Source organism: Cynoglossus semilaevis, chromosome 6, assembly GCF_000523025.1.
Source record: "Cynoglossus semilaevis isolate Cse_v1.0 chromosome 6, Cse_v1.0, whole genome shotgun sequence".
NCBI classification, from domain to species: Eukaryota; Metazoa; Chordata; class Actinopteri; order Pleuronectiformes; family Cynoglossidae; genus Cynoglossus; species Cynoglossus semilaevis.
Window position 1 is genome coordinate 4,842,968 of NC_024312.1, and position 17,983 is coordinate 4,860,950.

The 17,983-nt window shown below is 46.5% G+C and overlaps 4 protein-coding genes across 6 annotated transcripts in view; 3 read left to right on the forward strand and 1 right to left on the reverse strand.

The window, feature by feature from the left end:
• tat (tyrosine aminotransferase) overlaps nt 1-2,653 on the forward strand; it is an 8,352-nt gene extending 5,699 nt beyond the window's left edge. Inside the window, exons 12-13 of the mRNA XM_008311401.2 lie at nt 1,713-1,811; nt 2,202-2,653. Of these exons, the coding sequence (XP_008309623.1) occupies nt 1,713-1,811; nt 2,202-2,342 (240 nt within the window). The 3' untranslated portion in view covers nt 2,343-2,653. The remainder of the gene's footprint in view (nt 1-1,712; nt 1,812-2,201) is intronic.
• Nucleotides 2,654-4,513: 1,860 nt separating this feature from the next.
• On the forward strand, nt 4,514-7,549 carry LOC103379744 (aldose reductase-related protein 2). The gene is made up of 10 exons (XM_008311403.3): nt 4,514-4,715; nt 5,122-5,298; nt 5,377-5,493; nt 5,803-5,880; nt 5,958-6,074; nt 6,342-6,454; nt 6,553-6,640; nt 6,758-6,841; nt 6,906-6,988; nt 7,080-7,549. Exons 1-10 carry the CDS (start codon nt 4,635-4,637, stop codon nt 7,111-7,113), a joined length of 972 nt encoding a protein of 323 aa, XP_008309625.1. The 5' UTR covers nt 4,514-4,634; the 3' UTR covers nt 7,114-7,549.
• Nucleotides 7,407-11,219, reverse strand: klhl36 (kelch-like family member 36). 3 transcript variants are annotated; one of them, XM_017033073.2, is made up of 9 exons: nt 10,783-11,219; nt 10,294-10,357; nt 10,013-10,210; nt 9,544-9,666; nt 9,251-9,397; nt 8,816-9,124; nt 8,470-8,700; nt 8,204-8,358; nt 7,407-8,136 (listed from the first exon to the last, which is right to left on the reverse strand). In XM_017033073.2, exons 2-9 carry the CDS (start codon nt 10,345-10,347, stop codon nt 7,572-7,574), a joined length of 1,782 nt encoding a protein of 593 aa, XP_016888562.1. In that variant the 5' UTR covers nt 10,348-10,357; nt 10,783-11,219; the 3' UTR covers nt 7,407-7,571. The 3 variants fall into 3 exon arrangements, with proteins under 3 accessions (XP_016888562.1, XP_016888560.1, XP_008309626.1); XM_017033071.2 differs by having other exon boundaries at nt 9,251-9,472; nt 10,783-11,218; XM_008311404.3 differs by having other exon boundaries at nt 9,251-9,472; nt 10,013-10,207; nt 10,783-11,217.
• A 737-nt stretch (nt 11,220-11,956) lies between these two features.
• Nucleotides 11,957-17,372, forward strand: cotl1 (coactosin-like F-actin binding protein 1). The gene is made up of 4 exons (XM_008311405.3): nt 11,957-12,342; nt 13,931-14,013; nt 15,238-15,395; nt 15,628-17,372. The coding sequence occupies exons 1-4, from the start codon at nt 12,266-12,268 to the stop codon at nt 15,736-15,738; spliced, it is 429 nt and encodes a 142-aa protein (XP_008309627.1). The 5' UTR covers nt 11,957-12,265; the 3' UTR covers nt 15,739-17,372.
• The last annotated feature ends 611 nt before the right edge of the window (nt 17,373-17,983 follow it).

A 17,983-nucleotide genomic window follows, 5' to 3' on the forward strand; every position in this document is an offset into this window, starting at 1 on the left:
TGTGTGTGTGTGTGTGTGTGTGTGTGTGTTGGGGAGGAGGGGGTGAGACCATGACCTCTGTGGGAGGCCATGGTGTCTGTGTGTGTACCAAACCCCCAGAACTTTTTGGGGTGAACCAAAAAAAAGGGAATATGAGTTCTGCCACAGTGAACTGGTCTCAGAACCAGTACTTTTTATTTAGAACTTTTCATATTAATGTTCCTAATTAATCATGACACAATGAAATTTAAATACCTCCGGTGGTAATAAAATGAAAATATCTTATTGTTGATATGATCCCCCCAATGTACCAGGACTGGTGTGTGTGTGTGTGTGTGTGTGTGTGTGTGTGTGTGTGTGTGTGTGTGTGTGTCAGACTCAGCAGGACTGAAAGGATGAAATGTGAGAAAACAGGCCAAAGTCAATGACGCATGAAGCTGTAAATCACTTCACCCGTTCTGAACCAGAGTCCAGCTCAGGGGGACGTGTCTGTGGTGTCTGTGGTGTCTGTTCTGTCTGTTCTGTCTGTTCTGGTCCAAGATTCTGTTCTGGTTTAATGAGAAGCAGATTTCTGAGGGGGGAGCGAGGTGCCTGTAACATTACTCTCTCTCTTTTTTGGTTTGCTTTAGTGGAACATGTTAACTCTCCCACACCAAACCTCAGAGAGAAAACCAGCGATTTTAGCTCAGCAAGTGTGGGATTTTCTTCACAATTCTTTGTTCAGATTTGCCTCAGTGGCACCAAGTGACCACAGGAGGCACCAGCTGCTCATGTGGCGCTGAGCTAAAATCAATGGTGTTGGACGTTGGTGTCAGAGATCGATGGTTTGAAAACTTTAGTGACACCAAGTTCTGAAGATATCGGACCATCAACCAGAAACTGACCACAGAGGAGCAGTGATTTGTATTGGTCTGCTTCATGACTTGACCATCTAGTTGCTCCTGACCGTGTCTCCAGGTCTTACCTGGCTGTGAGTGTCCCTCCATGGCCTCTCTCAGCAGCGACGTCCCCATCCTGTCCTGTGGGGGTTTGGCCAAACGCTGGCTGGTTCCTGGTTGGAGGATGGGATGGGTTCTGATCCACGACAGGAACGATGTGTTTGGACCTGCAGTAGGTGGATCTGGTCTCCGTACATCCTAGGTCTTAGTAAAGATTTGTCCCGGTCAGGTGTTGATCTGCTTCTGTCCACGTCACCTTCAGATCCGACAGGGACTGGTCAAACTGAGCCAGAGGATTCTGGGAGGCTGCAGTATTGTGCAGGGAGCACTAGAGGGCATCTTCAACAACACACCTCAGAGCTTCTATGACAACACCATCAGCTTACTGAAGGTCAGAGAACTGTGGTGCTGTGACCAGGTGGCTGCGCTGTTTCTCCTGCACAGAGTTCATCTTTTCTTCTTCTTCTTCTTCTTCTTCTCTCTTTGTCCTGCAGAGATCTGTTACAGTGGCCTGTCCATTGTCCCAGGACTGAGACCCGTCAGAACCTCAGGAGCCATGTACCTCATGGTCAGTGGTACACCGTGTTGCCTCAAGTCATGGAGTCCATAGAGTCCAGTCTAGTCCAGTTCAGAGCAGTCAGATCCTACAGCACAGCAGTCGTCTCTCAGAGGCCGACTCAACGTCAACACGGCCGTCCTGTTGTCCTGTTTTTGTCCTATTGTCCTGTTGTCCTGTTATTGTCCTGTTGTCCTGTGGTTGTCCAGTGATTTTCTTCTCGTGGCGTCTCCTCTCAGGTGGGCATCAACATGGATCACTTTCCAGATTTCCAGAATGACGTGGACTTCACTGAGCGGATGGTCACTGAGCAGTCCGTCTTCTGTCTGCCCACCTCGGTAAGACCACGCCCACTTCACTCTGGGTCTCAGTCATCCCTGTGTTCCTTCTGTCGGTGACTAGAATAACAAACGTAAAGTTCTGCTTCTTAAACACATCAGCCAATCAGCACACAGAAGACCACCTTCATTGTATCCAATCAGCATCCAGTCCCTGCAGTTAAAAAAAAACCTGTCCATTAAATGTCCCACTGAAGCTGAGCCTCAACAGGGTTTAATACCTGGGACCAGACTGGGATCAACATCTGGTTCTGGGTGAACCAGTCAGAGAGTTGACCAGGTTCTAGTCAATGACAGGTCGATAAGACTGGAGACATTTGACCTTTGACCTGAGAGGACAGAGGACGCTGAGACATCAGCACTGATCTGTTCTGTTTTCCTCCCCCCCAGGCCTTCGAGTATCCCAACTTCTTCCGGATCGTGTTGACAGTTCCAGAGGAGATGATGGTGGAGGCGTGTTCTCGGATCAGGGAGTTCTGTGAGGGCCACTATCAGCCACTGGGGCTCGACGGCAACGACCTGGACCAGTGAAGGTGGCGCTCTACAGGAGAAACTAAAAAACACATTATTTATATTTTATATAAACCATGTGTATGAACCTATTATGTATTTATATAATTGGTGTAGCATTTTGTCATCTGACCTGAGCAGCCAATCAGATGCTGCCGTCTCAACATTAGTCTTTAATTACCTAAAATTAGTGACCTGACTGTAAAGATCAATAATCTCCTTTTGAAGTAACTGAAGTTTATTTTGTTTGTTAATTGATAAAAAAAAACATGTAAACATGTGTTTGTCGTAGTTTATAGTCAGACCATAAATAAAGGGTTTTTTTCAAAATGGATGGTTCTGGATCTTTTGTTTGTTTGTTTGTTTGTTTGTTTCCAAATGTCTGCTTTTGTGACTTCACTGTTTGAAATCCTTTGTTCGGATTTACCACAGTGACACAAACTGACCATAGGAGGCAGCAGAGGACCAGAAGCTTCTGTGTCCCCCTGAGTTAAAACCAGAGATTTTCTCTTTGTTGTGGGCCAGAGTGGGGGAGAGTGGGGGAGAAGTCTACAACCAGTCCAGACATCTGGAGGACAGGAGCACAGCGGCATGTAGACCAGCAGAACTGTGGCTCTAACACATGTAAAGACCAGCTGTGAGTTCACCAGTGTCCATTTTATGCTAACACATTTGTTTTGGCAGTGAAGCTAGCTCAACAAGTTTGGTCTGTTTTTAGCATAATTTTTTTATTATTTTATTTTATGGCTAAAGCTAAGCCTTAAGGTAATAAACTAGACTAGCATGTTCTTAAACCCAGCATTCAAGACAAACAAAGCTAGCTAACCTAGGTCAAACTAATCTGAAACTAACATGCACCCAAACTAGGAATACAGACCATAAATTTGAGACAATGGACCATAAACACGAGGCTACTGTAAGAACCAAGTTAAAGAGCTGTGAGGTTAGCTAACAAACGTTACACCGAAATGTTCCACAAATATGAAGCTTAGATATTCTCAAGCTATGCCCACGCTAAAGGGCTAAGCTAATAGAACTTCTTCAACTAAGCTAATTAAAAGCTGTGTTAGCTGACTGTTTTTGCCTGAGGCAAGAAGAATAACTAAACTAAGAATGTTTGGTCTGTCAGCTAAGAAGGGAATGAATTTTTTGTTTGTCTGTCAGCGTTAATAAAACAGTTCCAGTTGAGAAGCTGTTGAGACACAGGTTGTCCTTCAGAGAAAATAAAAATGAAAGTGTGGTTCCTGTGCTTCAAATATATAATTGTTACAAATATATGTTCTCTGTCCAACCAATCAGAAGTGCTGGTCACTGCAGTAAAGGGAAACCAGGATGAAAACAAAAATCTTTCATTTTTCTGCTGTTTCAGGATTAAGAACGGGTTCTGGAGGAGACGGTGAAGAGTCAAGAGACACGCTGCCAACTGGAAATGCCCCCCCCCACCACCACCACCACCACCAGGAGCAGAATCCATATGTGAGCTGTGGTCACGTGGTCACTTACATAAGAACCAGAACCTTAGAAAAAAAAATACAGTTTCACAGGGTGGGGGATTTTAGTTCCCCGTCAGTTGAGAACAGTTCTGTAGAAAGGACAGAGAAAGTACCGGGAAAAAGGAGGGAGGGAGGAAGGGAGGGTGGGGGGAGGCAAGGGGTAAGAAGGGAATCCTCAAAGGCTGTGATTTAGTGACACACTGTGTTGTTAGAACATAATAGTAGCTAAAGGATGAAATAAGGGGAGGTGATGAGAGATGACGGGTGAGAAAATGGGTGAGAAAATGGGTGAGATTCGGTCAAAGCAAATATGAACATGAATGTGTTCATTTGTACAAATTACACATTTTTTGAAAATCAAAAACAAGAACGCTGAGCATCAAAGCTTTATAACAGAAACACCTCTGGTGGTCAAAGATGGTACTACAAGGTACAGTGTCTGTGCAGGTTCTAATCCAAAAATAGTTAAATAGTTGAATTTAAGTCTCATCCAAGAGACTTCTTCAGTTCTGAGTCACAGAGACACAGGGACTACTGGTCCACTGCTGCCCCCTTGTGGTCACTAAGGAAGGCAACATGAAGTCACAAAAGACAATATTTGAATTGAGCGATGGAGGCAGCAGTGTGTGTGTGTGTGTGTGTATGTGACCTTTGCTCCTGCTGTGTGTCTGAAGTGTGTCAGTTCTGTCCAATAATTAACCAGCAGAGCTGACAGAGACACAGACAGAGAGACAGGAAGTGAACTCAGCGTTAGAGAAGAGGAAGCTGAAGCTGCAGCTTCTTCTTCTTCTTCTTCTTCTTTTGACCGTGCCGTGTGGACATGGAGGACGTACAGGTGTCCAAGACGTTAGAGCTGAACGACGGCACACACATGCCCATGCTGGGTCTGGGGACATGGAAGGTAGCTGTCAATCACACACTGCTGACGTCTTCTGACTGGTACTGTTTTTCACTATTTGTTGTCCAGTTTAAACACAACTAGAAAACATTCAAGTCACCGAACAACAAACTGACCACAGGAGGCAGCACTGGACCTGCAGCTCCTGTGTCTCTGTCAGCTAATGTCACTAATGGACTTTGGTCTGAGCTTAAATCACTGATTTTCTCTATGGACTTTGGTGTGAGAGAGAGTTTGTTTTTTAAAGGACGTTGCAGCTAACGATGTAATAAAGAACCGATCAGACTCAGCTCTAGGGGGTGCTCACAGCACAGTTATCAATGACTTCTACACACATTTGGGTTCTTCTTAGAACCACGTCATTTGAAACACACACATCATCTAAAACGTGTTCTACAACTCGTTCCAGTCGTCCCGTCTGCCTCGAACCCCAGTGCAGGGCGCGGTGGAGGCGGCCATCGCTGCGGGCTATCGTCACATCGACACGGCCTTCAGCTACAACAACGAGGTGGACGTCGGCAGAGCTCTGCGCTCCAAGATCCAGCAGGGCGTCATCCGACGGGAGGACATGTTCGTCGTCAGTAAGGTGTGGACAGGAGTCTCTGCCTCTGTGTCTAGATGTTGATCCATGAAACAGTTCCGGTCACTCTTCGTTCTTCCTCAGCTCTGGTTGACTCACCACGCCACCGAGGACATCGCCGTCTGTCTGGACCACACCCTCCAGAACCTCCAGCTGGACTACCTGGACCTTTACCTGGTCCACTTCCCTGTTGGACTGAAGGTCAGACCAGGTCTCCGACCTGTGGGTCGTTTGGTACCGAGCTGCAGTAACAAAGATTCATTACATTAATTATCAGTGTGAGAGGTCTTTCATTTTGAGAAAAGACCTGATTGGAAAAATACAACCAGTCTGTCCAGAGCTCTGGGTCCAGGAGCTAAACTCCTGACCAGGGTCTGAAGACCTGACCAGGGTCTGAAGACAGACTTCAATTTTCAAATCTCCCTGCAGAAAGGGGTCTGAAGACTGACCAGGGTCTGAAGACCTGACCAGGGTCTGAAGACAGACTTCAATCTTCAAATCTCCCTGCAGAAAGTCGGGGACGAGCTTTTTCCAAAGAAGGATGGACAGGTGCTGACCTCTGATGTGGACTACGTGGACGTGTGGAGGGTGAGACCACCTGTGACCTCTGACCTCTCTCTGTGTGTGTGTTGGTGGTGCGTTCACTGCCGCTCTGTACTTTTCAGGGTATGGAAGTCCTCCAGGCTTCAGGGAAGGTGCGGAGCATCGGTGTGTCCAACTTCAATGTCCTGCAGCTGGAGAGACTCCTGACTCTGTGCAGAGTGCCCCCTGCTGTCAATCAGGTGCAGCACACACTGACACAGAGATAAGAGTCAATGGAATAGTTCTAAAAAGTTCTGTAGTTAGATTGAGTTCTAGTTAAAGAGCTGGACTTTTCTCGAAGAAGAACTAAGTTCTGAACTGTTCCTTTAAGGTGGTGTTAGCTACACGCTAGCTGAAAATGTTTTCTCACCTGTGATTTAGGCTCTGCCCTCAGGACTTTTAAAGTTTGTCAAGGACTTCCTGGACCTTCACTGATCTCTACACTGACTTCTCTCATCGTCCTGCAGGTGGAGCTCCATCCCTATCTGCTGCAGACGGAGCTGCTGGACTTTTGTAGGTCCAGGAACATCAGGCTGACGGCCTACAGTCCATTTGGTTCACCTGCACGACCTTCAGATCTGTGAGGACACACACACACTCACACGCACACATTCACACACACACCCACACATTCACACACACTCACACACACTCACACACACGTAACCTGTCTTTAAGTCTGAATGGAGAAACTGATCCACACAAACTCCTGGAAGATCCAGTTGTCATGGAAACGGCCAGAAAACACAGACGCAGCCCTGCACAGGTAATCACTGTAATCTCTGTCTGTCTGTAATCCCACTCTAATCTGTCTGTAATCTCTGTCTAATCTGTCTGTAATCCCAATCTAATCGGTCTGCAACCTGGCTGGTTAATCCCACAGGTTCTGCTGAGGTTCCACATCCAGCGGGGAATCTCCGTCATTCCGAAGAGTGAAAAATCTCACCACATCCTTGAAAACACGAAGGTGAGCGACGTGCTGCCCCCGGTGGTGGTTGTTGGCTCGTCACTGACTCTCCTCCTGTTCTCAGGTCTTCGACTTCAGTCTGGGTGAGAACGACATGAACGCTCTGAGGAGACTGGACCGCGGCTGGAGAGCCTTCAGGCTCACAGAGTAAGTGGACGCAGCAGCGCCACCTACTGCACAAACATCTGGAACATCAGAGCGCTTATTGATTTAATAAAACTGTTTTTGTCTCCCCCAGACTTCAGTCTCACCCCTACTACCCGTTTGAGTGAGTGTGTGGAGACAGAGACGACAGGAGAGTCCTGAGAACTGAGTTGAATCCGTTCTCCAGAGGCAGACAGGAAACAGTGACTTAAAGGGACAATTCAGGTTTTTCTCACTGACAGTCAGTCACTCTGTCCTCCATATAAAGGTCCATAGAGAAAATCAACGATTTTAGCTCACAACCACACAGACAGAAACATCCTGTTCTGCCACCTAGTGGTTAGAAGATGATCTGTTCTGCAGAACCCACTGCTGCAGTCACTAAGGTGTGTGCTACTGATGAGTCAATTCACAAAGTGGCCACAGGAGGCAGCAGATATTTTATTTTGATGACATACACATTAAAACTTGCAATATCCCTTTAACACCGTCACCAGTGAAGTCGGTTCTAGAACTGTTTCTCTTTACTGTAACATTTTTAAATAAACTTTAATTTCACTGTAAGAAAACGTTAGCGACTCCGTGGTTACGTAGGATCGGACTGTTCTGTGTTTCTCTGTCCCTTCTTCTTGTGTGGTGACGTCGAGGTCCTGGCGGTGCAAACGCACGCCGCTGCTCCACCTGTGTTCCTGGGTAAGTCTGGTCCTCTGGACCAGGAGCCTCTGTGGGGGTCGTAGATCTGCGTACTTCTGTAGAACACCATCTCCTCCCAGCTGTAGCCCCCCAGCACGTAGATCTTCCCCGCCCACACTGCCACAGCCGCCTCGCTATTGGGCAGCGGCAGCCGTGACGATACCTGCGTCCACTGGTCATGGCGCGGGTCGTAAGACTCCACCTGCAGGATGTCGTAGCGCTCGGCCGTGTCCTCGTGGTCGTTGCTGCCTCCGATGGCGTAGATGAGGTGGTGCAGCGAGGCCATGCAGTGCCAGCCCCGAGGCACCGACATGGGCTGACGTTCCACCCAAGACTCGCCGTCCTTGGACACGTCGTAGCTCAGCAGGTCCTTGCAGTACGGGCCGATCTGGTAGTCGTGTCCTCCGGAGACGTAGACCAGACCGTCGTGGACCGTCCCCGCGTGGCTGTAGGTGAACCTGGAGAAGGACAGCTGGGTGAGACGGGTGTGTGTGTGGGACAGGGACGAACTCTCTGAGGACAGACCTGGGCAGCGGCGCCACGTAGGACCAGCTGTCGTCAGCAGGACAGTAGACCTCCACGGAGGACAGGGGGGAGTCGTTCCTGCCTCCCACGGCTATCAGACGCTGACCCACTGACCCCAGGTAAAAGTCCACTCTCTTCTGGTTCATGGGACAGCACTGGGGCCAGGAGACAAACATGGTCAAACTGGAGGACACAGAAGTCCAACCCTCTTTTCCTCCTCCCTCCTTCACTCCCCCCCAGTCCCCTCTCACTCCCCCGTCCCGTACCTTGGTCCAGTGTTTGTGTCGGGGGTCGTATCTGTACAGCAGGTTGGAGATGGAGTCTTCACTGTTGTCTCTGCTCAAACTGCCTCCCGCCACAAAGACAAACCCCCCCAGGACGGCCACGCAGTGGTGGCTATGTCGGACCGGCAGCTCCGTCTCCGCCACCCAACTTCCTGTTTCGGCGTCCAGACGTCCAACGTGAGCCGTCAGCTCCTCACTGGCTGCTTCAGAAACCTGCAGAAAACAGAAGGTCAGCTGATGAAGGTCAGCTGATGAAGGTCAGCTGATGAAGGTCAGCGGGAGAGGGAGAAACCAGTGCTCCTCCTCCTCCTCCTCCTCCTCACCCTACCTCTCCTCCAAACAGCAGCAGCTGCTCCTCTCCTCCTCTCAGCCTGCTCCTCTCCGTCTGCAGCAGCGGCTGAGCGCTGGGCCTGGAGCGGTACTCCAGCGCCTCCTCCACCAGGTCCTGGCAGTCGGACTCCTCCGTCAGCGGCAGAGACCGGAGCGCCGGCAGCACCAGGTCCACCAGCTCCACCGGCTCCATCAGGGGGAAGTGGATGTGGGAGAGCAGCAGTCGGGCGTGGACGCTTCTCTCTGGGGTCTGGTTGAGCCACTGCAGCGCCACCTTTAGGAGCATCTGCTCTCCTTGGTGCTGCACCTGATGGAGACGACAAATCATCATTTCCCCAAAGTTCCAAACGTTCGCTTACAAAAATGATTTTACAGATTTGAACAAAAATAATGAAAGGTTGTGAGGTTGAATCCCACTGTCAGTATTTCTCACCTGATCACTGCACAGGTAGGAGGACAGCTTGTGGACAGAGACGTTGTCCAGGAACTCTATGGTGGAGGAGAGGGTGGAGAAGTGTTCCAGGATGAACCTGTCGATGAAGGCGTCCAGACGCTCCAGACTGTAGAGCAGCGCCAGTTCCTGCAGGTACAGGAAGTTATCCTCGTTCAAGTCCTTCTCCATGTACTCGCAGCAGAAATCCACCGCTCGCCAAACCTGTACCGGTTACATCAGACGCTGTACTTAGCGAGCCAACAGGGGGTGCTAATACGAGGCTTTCTTTATACCTGCAGGTGGTGAGCAGCTTCAAGGACGTTGTCAATGTTTCCTCCGTCCAGTGGAAGTTCACCGCTGTACAGGAAGTCCACCACAGCCTTCAAACCCAGGTAGGACATTCCAACCAGCTCCACCTGGTGTATGAGCAGAGAAGTGTCGCTAACAATTGTTTGTTGGTGGTGGTCTTAAATACAGCTAATTGCACAGCTAACTGCACACTTGCACACATGGTGGGGAGGGGGTCGACAGTAACACTTTAAAGCCCCTCGAACAGTGACACATATTGACCACAAGAGGCAGCGGCTCCTGTGGTCAGTAGTGTGTCGTTAGATCATCAGGTGTGCAAATATTTTGTTGACTCAAAAATACTCAGTCTTTTTTCAATTCCTGTGGGAATATCAGTGCTGTGTTCAACTAAACATGCACTGAGCTAAAAACACGGGCATTGGTTTGGATTTGTTTCACTGTTTGTTTTCGTACCACCTGCTGTCGCTCCTCCTTCATGCCCAGTGTAAACATGGCCTGGAAGTACTGACTGCAGGTGGCCAGCAGGGCGCGGTGAGCAGGAACACGCTGGTCCTGGACCACCAGCACCACATCACAAAACTGGTCCTGGTACCGCTGCTCACTGAGACCACGCAGAACATCGGCAGCTTGGTCCGGACTTTTAAACACCTGCTGACAAAAGGGCATAAAGTGAAGGTGGCGCTGCAGGTCCATGTTGTCACTGATCAATGTTCTCCACAGACACACAGACAAACCTTTGATTGGCAGATCCACTGAGGCCACTCACGGTTCTGTTTGCCGCTCTCCATTTTGTCAGAACTGTAGACGACAAAACACACAGGTCAATAATGTATGTATTTATTTAATTGAGGCTTTATTATAGTTTGTACTTCATAAAACTCCACCAACAAACACAACAGTTACGGAGCTTTGTGACACAGTATTTGTTTTACACAACCTGACCACAGGAGGCAGCAGTCGGGCCAGCAGCTCTAGCTCTCCGTGAGATAAAATTACATGTTTTCTCACTGACATTTGGTGTGAGAGTCTGAGTGCTTTTGAAACTTCGGCTTCCTGTCGCTGACAGTAAACAGCGTCATCAAATACGATTTTAGATTTTAGAATTTGACCTCAAACCTTACTGCAGACGTCGACATCAAATACGATTTTAGAAAATGTCTCCACTTCTCTATTTGACCTCAAACCTTACTGCAGACGTCACAACACGTTTACGGCATCCTTACCATCTTTCTTTTAGCAGCAGAGCAAAATAATTTCAGACGTTTCATCACAGCAACACGAACAAAAACACTGCCTGCAATCCTTTCATCGCAAACAGACAAAATGAAAGTCACTGGAGACATAAAAGCCTCTGTTGTCGCCTTCATTTCAGTGCAGCACAGTCAACTTCCTGTTCCTGTGTAAACAAGATGTTTTCCGGTTTGGGTTTTTCACAATAAGTCATTGCATCAATATTTCCAAACAAAGGTGTTCGTTAATACGTTAAAATACTGGAAATGGAACCAAACTTTGATGTTGGACCGTGAACATTGAGTATTGGGACTAATATCCAGATATTACGTATTTATTTAATCGAATTTCTATATCGTTTGAACTGTTCGTTTAACGTTGTTCGATAATCATTGGTCTTTTTTTTTCTTGGAGAATCACTTTTATTTCACGGCTTGTCATTAAATATGTCAACACTTAACCTAAAGCTGTTGTTTCTATGTCACCCAGCAGGTGGCAGTGTTATACAACAACTGCAAAGATGGCTCCTGACAAGTCGGACCTTTGACCTCCTCCCTTATCCCCAACTTCTTTAAACAAAGATGTCGTCTGTACCGAGTTTATGTTTAGCCTCTACAACTTGTTTTATATTTGCTGCCACATAAACGCAGTGTTTGATATATTTGTGTGTGACTGCCTATTTAAAAAAAACGGAACAAAAATTATTATTTTTACTGTTAATTTGCATCTCCCTCGTTCGGCTTCACAGCGCAGCTGTTTTATCATCAAAATAAACCACTTCAATAAACCAGTACTTTTAAAAAATACAATGGACTCCTAGATAGGAGCCGAGGAGTTTTCTAAGAAATGTCGAATATTGGAAAAAGGAAGTGAAAGGAAGCGAAAATGGAAGGAGAGAACACGCCAGGGATGGGTGAGAAGTAGAAGAAAGATGCAACTTAAATACGTCCCGTGGTGTCTGGTTTAGATCCCAGTGTATTTAATCTACCTGGTCACCTGTTCAAGTGTTAATGCCCACAGTTCACTGAGTGTCTCGGGTTAACGCGACACTGCAGCGACACCTGACGAATAAACCCTGAATGTTGAAATCTACACCGGAAGTTATTTGTGTCTGTTTTCGTGGCATTGACAGTCTCTCCCCTCCCTCCCTCCATCTCTCTCTTTGTTTCTCGTTGTGTTTCTAATCTCTCTCTCCCTTGCTTCACTACCGCCCATTTGGAGAAAATAAATTCCGGAAATTATCGGAACTTCAGCAGCCGCCTGGTCCCTCTGACTCTGTCCGGTTCTTTCACCACCGCTGTTCCTCCTGCTCCTCCTGCTCCTGCTGCTCCACACACACGGAAGCCTGTTGTCTCCTCTGATGCTCAGCATCACCTATAGCTGCTAGGGTCAGAGCCGTGGTGGTTCCTGGTCGATTTATTTATTTCCATTGATTTATTTTATGAAAAAAAACTGTTTACTTTAATATAGTCCGACATGGCAACCCAAATCGACAAAGAAGCTGTTAGAGAAGCTTACAACGACGTAAGGGACGACAACACAGAAACAAACTGGTGAGTTCACTGCCGTGTCCAGACCCTGCAGAGAATCTGTCCGTTTTTACGGGTTTGTTTTCACAGACAACGTTCACATGTACGCTGAATAAAAACGGTACCATATAACGAACCGAAACTGCTTATTTTTTACTTCGGCATAAACGGGCTGAATTAATTTCACATTTTTTGCACATATTTAGTATAAATCGCAGCTTTTTAACCAGTGTTGCCAGATTTATGAGGATGATCCAGGGATCCACACGTCTTCTTACAAACGTTCACCACAACGAAAATTGTATAATATGTTTTCGGTTTAAAGAGGTATAGGCTAGTGTATAGACATTTTATAAACATATTTAACTGCGCATTTTACCGTGTATAACTAAATACCTCTTGACTACAAAGTAATTAATAAAACTATTGATTTGTACTTAAGATGTGCACTCAGAAAGAATACAATTTAAACCTACGTCTTTATGACAATTAATTGGCGCTTAGTACCTATTTTCTTTTTCGTATCTTCCGGAAAGTCACCCAACCTGGCAACACGGGCCGGTGCCGCCCTTCTACTGTCGCTACGCAGTCAGCGGTTAAAGATGCGGAAATAGGAAGTGCATTTGTAAAAGTAGACGTTTTGTTAAAATGTAAGGAGTTTTTACTGTCAGTATATACGCCGAACATGAGAATATTAATTATTAAATGTATTTCCTCTAGTTAAAGTTATTTACACCCCGTGAACTGAGTTCGGCTCACGAAGCAAAATTAAATGAATCGTTTTTCCAACCAGGTTCAACTAGCTACATTGGATTTAGTCCTGCACTGACACTGGGGGTTAGGATTAGGGTGATGTGCGTGTTGATTTTTTTGAGGCACAGCGATGCAGAAGAAATTTCCTTTGTCCTGGTTTCCACACACACACGCACGCAAAGGGCGACTATTTGTGTGTGTCATTTCCACGCACTGTCACGCTGCTGCAGCAGATTTCACAGGAAACGCGTTTACGTCACACATCTTGATAATTGTTACGTTTTTATGTTGCGTTTGTTCCATTTTTTTATACGTGTAAAACAGACTGAGGTGCGGATTTAGACAGGATGTTGTCACCAGTGGACGAGCTTAAAATATTTTCAAAATAAAATAATTCCCGCACATGCTGTTGTTGTAATGTGTCACATTAAATCTACATCGTTCCTGGAACTCTTTCTTGCTGTGGGGATGTAATGGAGACACTTTACGTCTCCTGATCTTATGTCAGTGGTTCCTATATATCAATGGTTCCTAGTACTGGTTGTTACATTTCACCTGTATGAAGTGTCCGGTACTGTTTTTAATGCTTGGTAATGCAGTGGAAAAGGTGGAGGTTCCTGTAACTGTTTGTGGTGCCTGGTACTGTCATAGGGTTTAAAGTTCTCTTCTCTCAAAATAGTTCTTGCTGTTGCCCACTGTCACTGGTACCGGGGTAGGAGTATATGGTATATAAAAGGTTGTAGTTCACAGTACACATATTTCCTGGTACTGATTTCTGTGCATGATAAGATTTCTTCTGAAATCTGAATATGGTCCTGGTGGGAATCAAATCAAAGGTTTTCTTCTTCTTCTTCTTCAGGGCGGTCTTTAAATATGAGGGCACCATGATTGTTCCTGCGGGTCAAGGTACCGACTTCGAGGATTTCAAGAAGATGTGCACAGGTAAGGAAACAGTACCAAAGGTGTGTTTGTGTGTAGTGTTCCTGGTCCTGCGGTGTAGAACATCAGCTCAGCTGTTGGGTGTGTCTCCTCCTGAAGTTCACCCCCCGAGGGCTGCACTGGAGAAGCTCACGTTTCTCTGTGGAAAAAAAGGCACTGATCACTTTTCTACTGCCAGTGCCTCACAACAGTTCCTCTTTACACACACACACACACACACACACACACACACACACATCCACCACTGTGTTCTCCTTATTTAGTGTTGTAATAGTAATGTGGGCGGGGCTGATGCTGATTGGCTCTCTGCCTTAACAGGAAGTCTGTCCTTGGTGTATGAATATTTAATTTTAACTATCTTTAAATTGTTGTGTGTGTGTGTGTGTTATCAATGATAAGACTGACTGCAGCAGCTCCTGTTTGAATGTAAACGTATTTAACCACAGAGACATGACAGAAGATCAAGCTGCTCTGATGGAGTGCATGAAAAAACGTGTTTTCTCCATCTGTACCAAACCACATAGAAAAAACATCCTTTTTAGCCAGTAAAGACACAGCTGCTGCGGCTGGCCGACCACTGCCCCCTGTGGTCAGTTTGTGTCACTGTGGTCAATCTGAGCAAAGGATTTCACAAAACCACACATTTGAACTTAGTCACGGGGGCAGCAGTGAATTAACAACTGCTGAGTCTGTGAGCTGAAATCACCGATTTTCTCTATGGACTTTGGTCTGAGATAGCAGCTCAGACACATCCGTCTGTCACCTGAAGGTCTGCAACAGTTGCTGCTGCTGCTGCTGCTGCTGCAGCTCAGACACATCCGTCTGTCACCTGATATTCTTATGACTGTGTTGATCTGTAGTAAGACTGTCATTGGTTCAAAGCTCATCAAACAATGTTGCCGACGTTGTTCCTGATGTTTAGGTGTCGGTTTTTCAGTGGACGACAGTAACAGTGAGAGGTGTGTGTGTGTGTGTGGTCCTTTGACCTGAATTCCTTCACGTCACACACAAAGAGCTCTTCATTCCTGTCCTTTGATGTCTGATATTATTTATGGCTAACAACTAGCTTTTGATAGGCTATCTTTGAGTTACAGTTACAATAATACATACATCAGTCATTAAGGTGATTATCGGCTAATCTATGTTAGCGACAGTTCAGGTAAGAAACTGACTCTGTTCCCCTTTGACCTTTGGCCCTGACCTTTTCTTTTTCCTCTCTTCCTCCAGACGACGCTCGTCTGTTCTGCTTCCTCAGATTCACAACAGGAGACGCCATGAGCAAACGGGCCAAGTTCACGCTCATCACCTGGATCGGAGACAGTATCAGTGGACTGCAGCGCGCCAAGATCAGCACCGACAAGTCGCTGGTCAAAGACATCGTGCAGGTCAGAGTCTGAGCTCAGAGGAAAAGATTTAGTCCAGAGATATAAAAAAAAACTGGTCAGCTGAAACACCAGATGTGGATGTACTCTACTGCCCCCAGAGGATGGAGGGAATTTGTGCTCGACATGTAGCCGCACCGCTAACTCTGTGTGTTGATAAAAGAAGTTCTCAGTGTTTTCCTCCGACCAGCTCCATGTTCCTCATCTCTCCCATCACCTGTTCTTGTTCCTGCAGAACTTTGCTAAAGAGATCGTCATCAGTGACCCCAAGGAGCTGGACGAGGACTACATCAGGGAGGAGCTGAGGAAGGCGGGCGGAGCTAACTACGACGCCCAGGCGATGTAGAGCGGTGCCACTGGAACCACTGAGACGGGGGGGGCGGAGTCGGGGAGGTTTGAGGGTGGGACTGTGTGGGTGGGCTTTTGGGAAGGGGAGAGTGTTGGGGCAAGGCTGCCACCTTCAGAGGAGGGGGGGACGGAGCATCTATAGGTAAATCCTCTGTAAGTTCAAGTCACAGAAATTGGACTGGAATCAAGGATTCTAGAAATGTTGAGCACGACAAAAAAAAAAACACCAAATACCAAAGTCAGGGAAGTTCCTCTGAAAACAGGTCCATCAGTACCAGTAGCAGAACCTAGCAGTTCCTGTATTGGAACTCTCTAGTCTGGAATATTTGTCTCTGTGCTAGGTGTAGCTCAGTTAAGCTAACTGAAAAGCTAACCTTAAGATAAACTGAACAAATTTGACTCAAATCTTAAGAATGAAAATAAATAAAACATTTTGAGAAGCTCCGCCCTCTCCTCAGTCAGCTCGTGGTTGGTGGTCTACTCTGCTGTGCGTCATCATCTCATTGGTCACTCTGCTGACAGGTCACATGACGTCCATGTCTTTTTTTTTTAGTAATGAGGATGAAATCGGGGGAGGGGCTTAGCGTGATTATGGATTAAATCAACTGGATGGAAAGTGACTTCAAAATATGCACTTTGTAGTTACACACTGATCTTCCACCAGGGGGAGATCTGCAACAATTTTATCAGGAACTCACGGAAAAGGTCGCCTGTGACTGTAGAGTTTAGGGTTAGCACCAGTTAGCTTCAGTTAGCTCTGGGACACCAGTGCTAACTGAAGTTAGTTTTAATATGAAAACATTGACAACAAACTGATGACTTCAGTCGGCGACGTCGTTTACTCACCCGCCTCGATTTGTCCTCATTTCATGCCTCAACTTCAGTGCTCTTGTGCCCCCTAGTGGAGGCAGGCATCACTGTGAGAATTACTGTTTTAGACCCCCAAATAGGCTTAGACAGGAACAGGTTTCAAAAACCACTGACTAAAATTCAGCCCCAAACCGTTCCAGAGCCTCCTCCACGACACTGGAGTTTTTTTTATCTCTTTAATTTTTTTTAAAAAAGAAGCACATTTCAGACCTTTCCAAAAGTTGGTCTGAAGAAATATTTGCTGTCGACACAGGTCAGAAGTAGGAGAGTGCACAATTACTAGTTCTTCAGATGACGTCAGAGGTCCGAGTCCTTCAGTTAGACACAGGGCCGACCGTAGAACCTGGGTTCTCAGATGTTTGGGGATCTTTTCTTTGGTGGTTTCATCTCATTAAACAAACGGTTCCGGTGCAACAAGGACCACCATGGGTGGGGGAGGGGGGGTCTGTGCACACTACACTGTGATTCATTCTGTTCTCTACATGTGATGGGCAGTGGTATTGTCATACCCTCACCTGAAGACAGGGGGAGTCGTTTCTCAGTTGTAGCATCTTGATGATTCCCGCCGTCCTCTCTTCCCCCGGGAACAATCGGTTCTTTTTTTAGTTGAATTTCATTTCTTTTAAGGCTTAAACATTTTTATCAGAATGTTATCTTTTGGTGGAAGAGATTTTCTGAGAAAAACAAAGGCAAAAAAGTAAAAAGAAAACTGGCACAAAATCAGACATTTCAAAAATAAAATTTGAAGTTTTCTTTTACAAACTCTTCACATCTCTTTTTTTTTCATGACTCAAACTCTAATGTCAACAACTGCTCGGAAATGAAAGGAAATGAAATAAACATGTTTATGAACGGAGCCTTTCTGTGGCAGCTACAAATGTGGCTAAGCTGTTTAAGCTAAGTTTGTGAGCAAAACCATTCTGATGCGGAGTGCAACGACCAATCAGACGACTAACGACTGCTAACACTTCCCCAGATGACCCCAACGGTTTTGGAGATAATTAGGAAAAACTGGATTAGTGCAGTTTTGATTAAAGGTCAAAGGTCAGGTTTACTACAGTCACTCTTCTCACTGTCGCCATCATCTGGCCTCAGTGTTTCAACTTCTCCTCTGAACATGTTTCAGCTCCACGTGTTCCTGTCAGTGAAGGATGAGGTCATGGGAACTTTTTTTGGTACTTTTTGTTCTTTTCAAAGTCAACTCTACGCTCACAGCAACCGTTGCCGAGGGACGCCTGGCGGTTTCCACGGAGACGCTGTTGTTAACGGTCGGTGAGAAAAACAAAGTCCAGTTTGTTTGTGTTTTACCCCTGAGTGAATGAAGGAACCCCTGGTCAGGTAGAGATGAAGACGGAGCAGGAACCGATTCTTCA

What these genes read in the sequence shown, in the direction of transcription:
- klhl36 (XM_017033071.2), bottom strand. Translation starts at nt 10,347, where the DNA reads ATGGAGAGCGGCAAACAGAACCGTGAGTGGCCTCAGTGGATCTGCCAA. An exon ending in TGCTGCTGTTTGGAGGAGAG is followed by an intron (nt 8,701 to 8,815) that starts GTAGGGTGAGGA and finishes TGTTTTCTGCAG; the next exon opens with GTTTCTGAAGCAGCCAGTGA. An exon ending in GACACAAACACTGGACCAAG is followed by an intron (nt 8,359 to 8,469) that starts GTACGGGACGGG and finishes TCCTGGCCCCAG; the next exon opens with TGCTGTCCCATGAACCAGAA.
- cotl1 (XM_008311405.3), top strand. Translation starts at nt 12,266, where the DNA reads ATGGCAACCCAAATCGACAAAGAAGCTGTTAGAGAAGCTTACAACGAC. An exon ending in TTTCAAGAAGATGTGCACAG is followed by an intron (nt 14,014 to 15,237) that starts GTAAGGAAACAG and finishes CTCTTCCTCCAG; the next exon opens with ACGACGCTCGTCTGTTCTGC. An exon ending in TGGTCAAAGACATCGTGCAG is followed by an intron (nt 15,396 to 15,627) that starts GTCAGAGTCTGA and finishes TTGTTCCTGCAG; the next exon opens with AACTTTGCTAAAGAGATCGT.
- LOC103379744 (XM_008311403.3), top strand. Translation starts at nt 4,635, where the DNA reads ATGGAGGACGTACAGGTGTCCAAGACGTTAGAGCTGAACGACGGCACA. An exon ending in ACTTCCCTGTTGGACTGAAG is followed by an intron (nt 5,494 to 5,802) that starts GTCAGACCAGGT and finishes ATCTCCCTGCAG; the next exon opens with AAAGTCGGGGACGAGCTTTT. An exon ending in AGAGCCTTCAGGCTCACAGA is followed by an intron (nt 6,989 to 7,079) that starts GTAAGTGGACGC and finishes TGTCTCCCCCAG; the next exon opens with ACTTCAGTCTCACCCCTACT.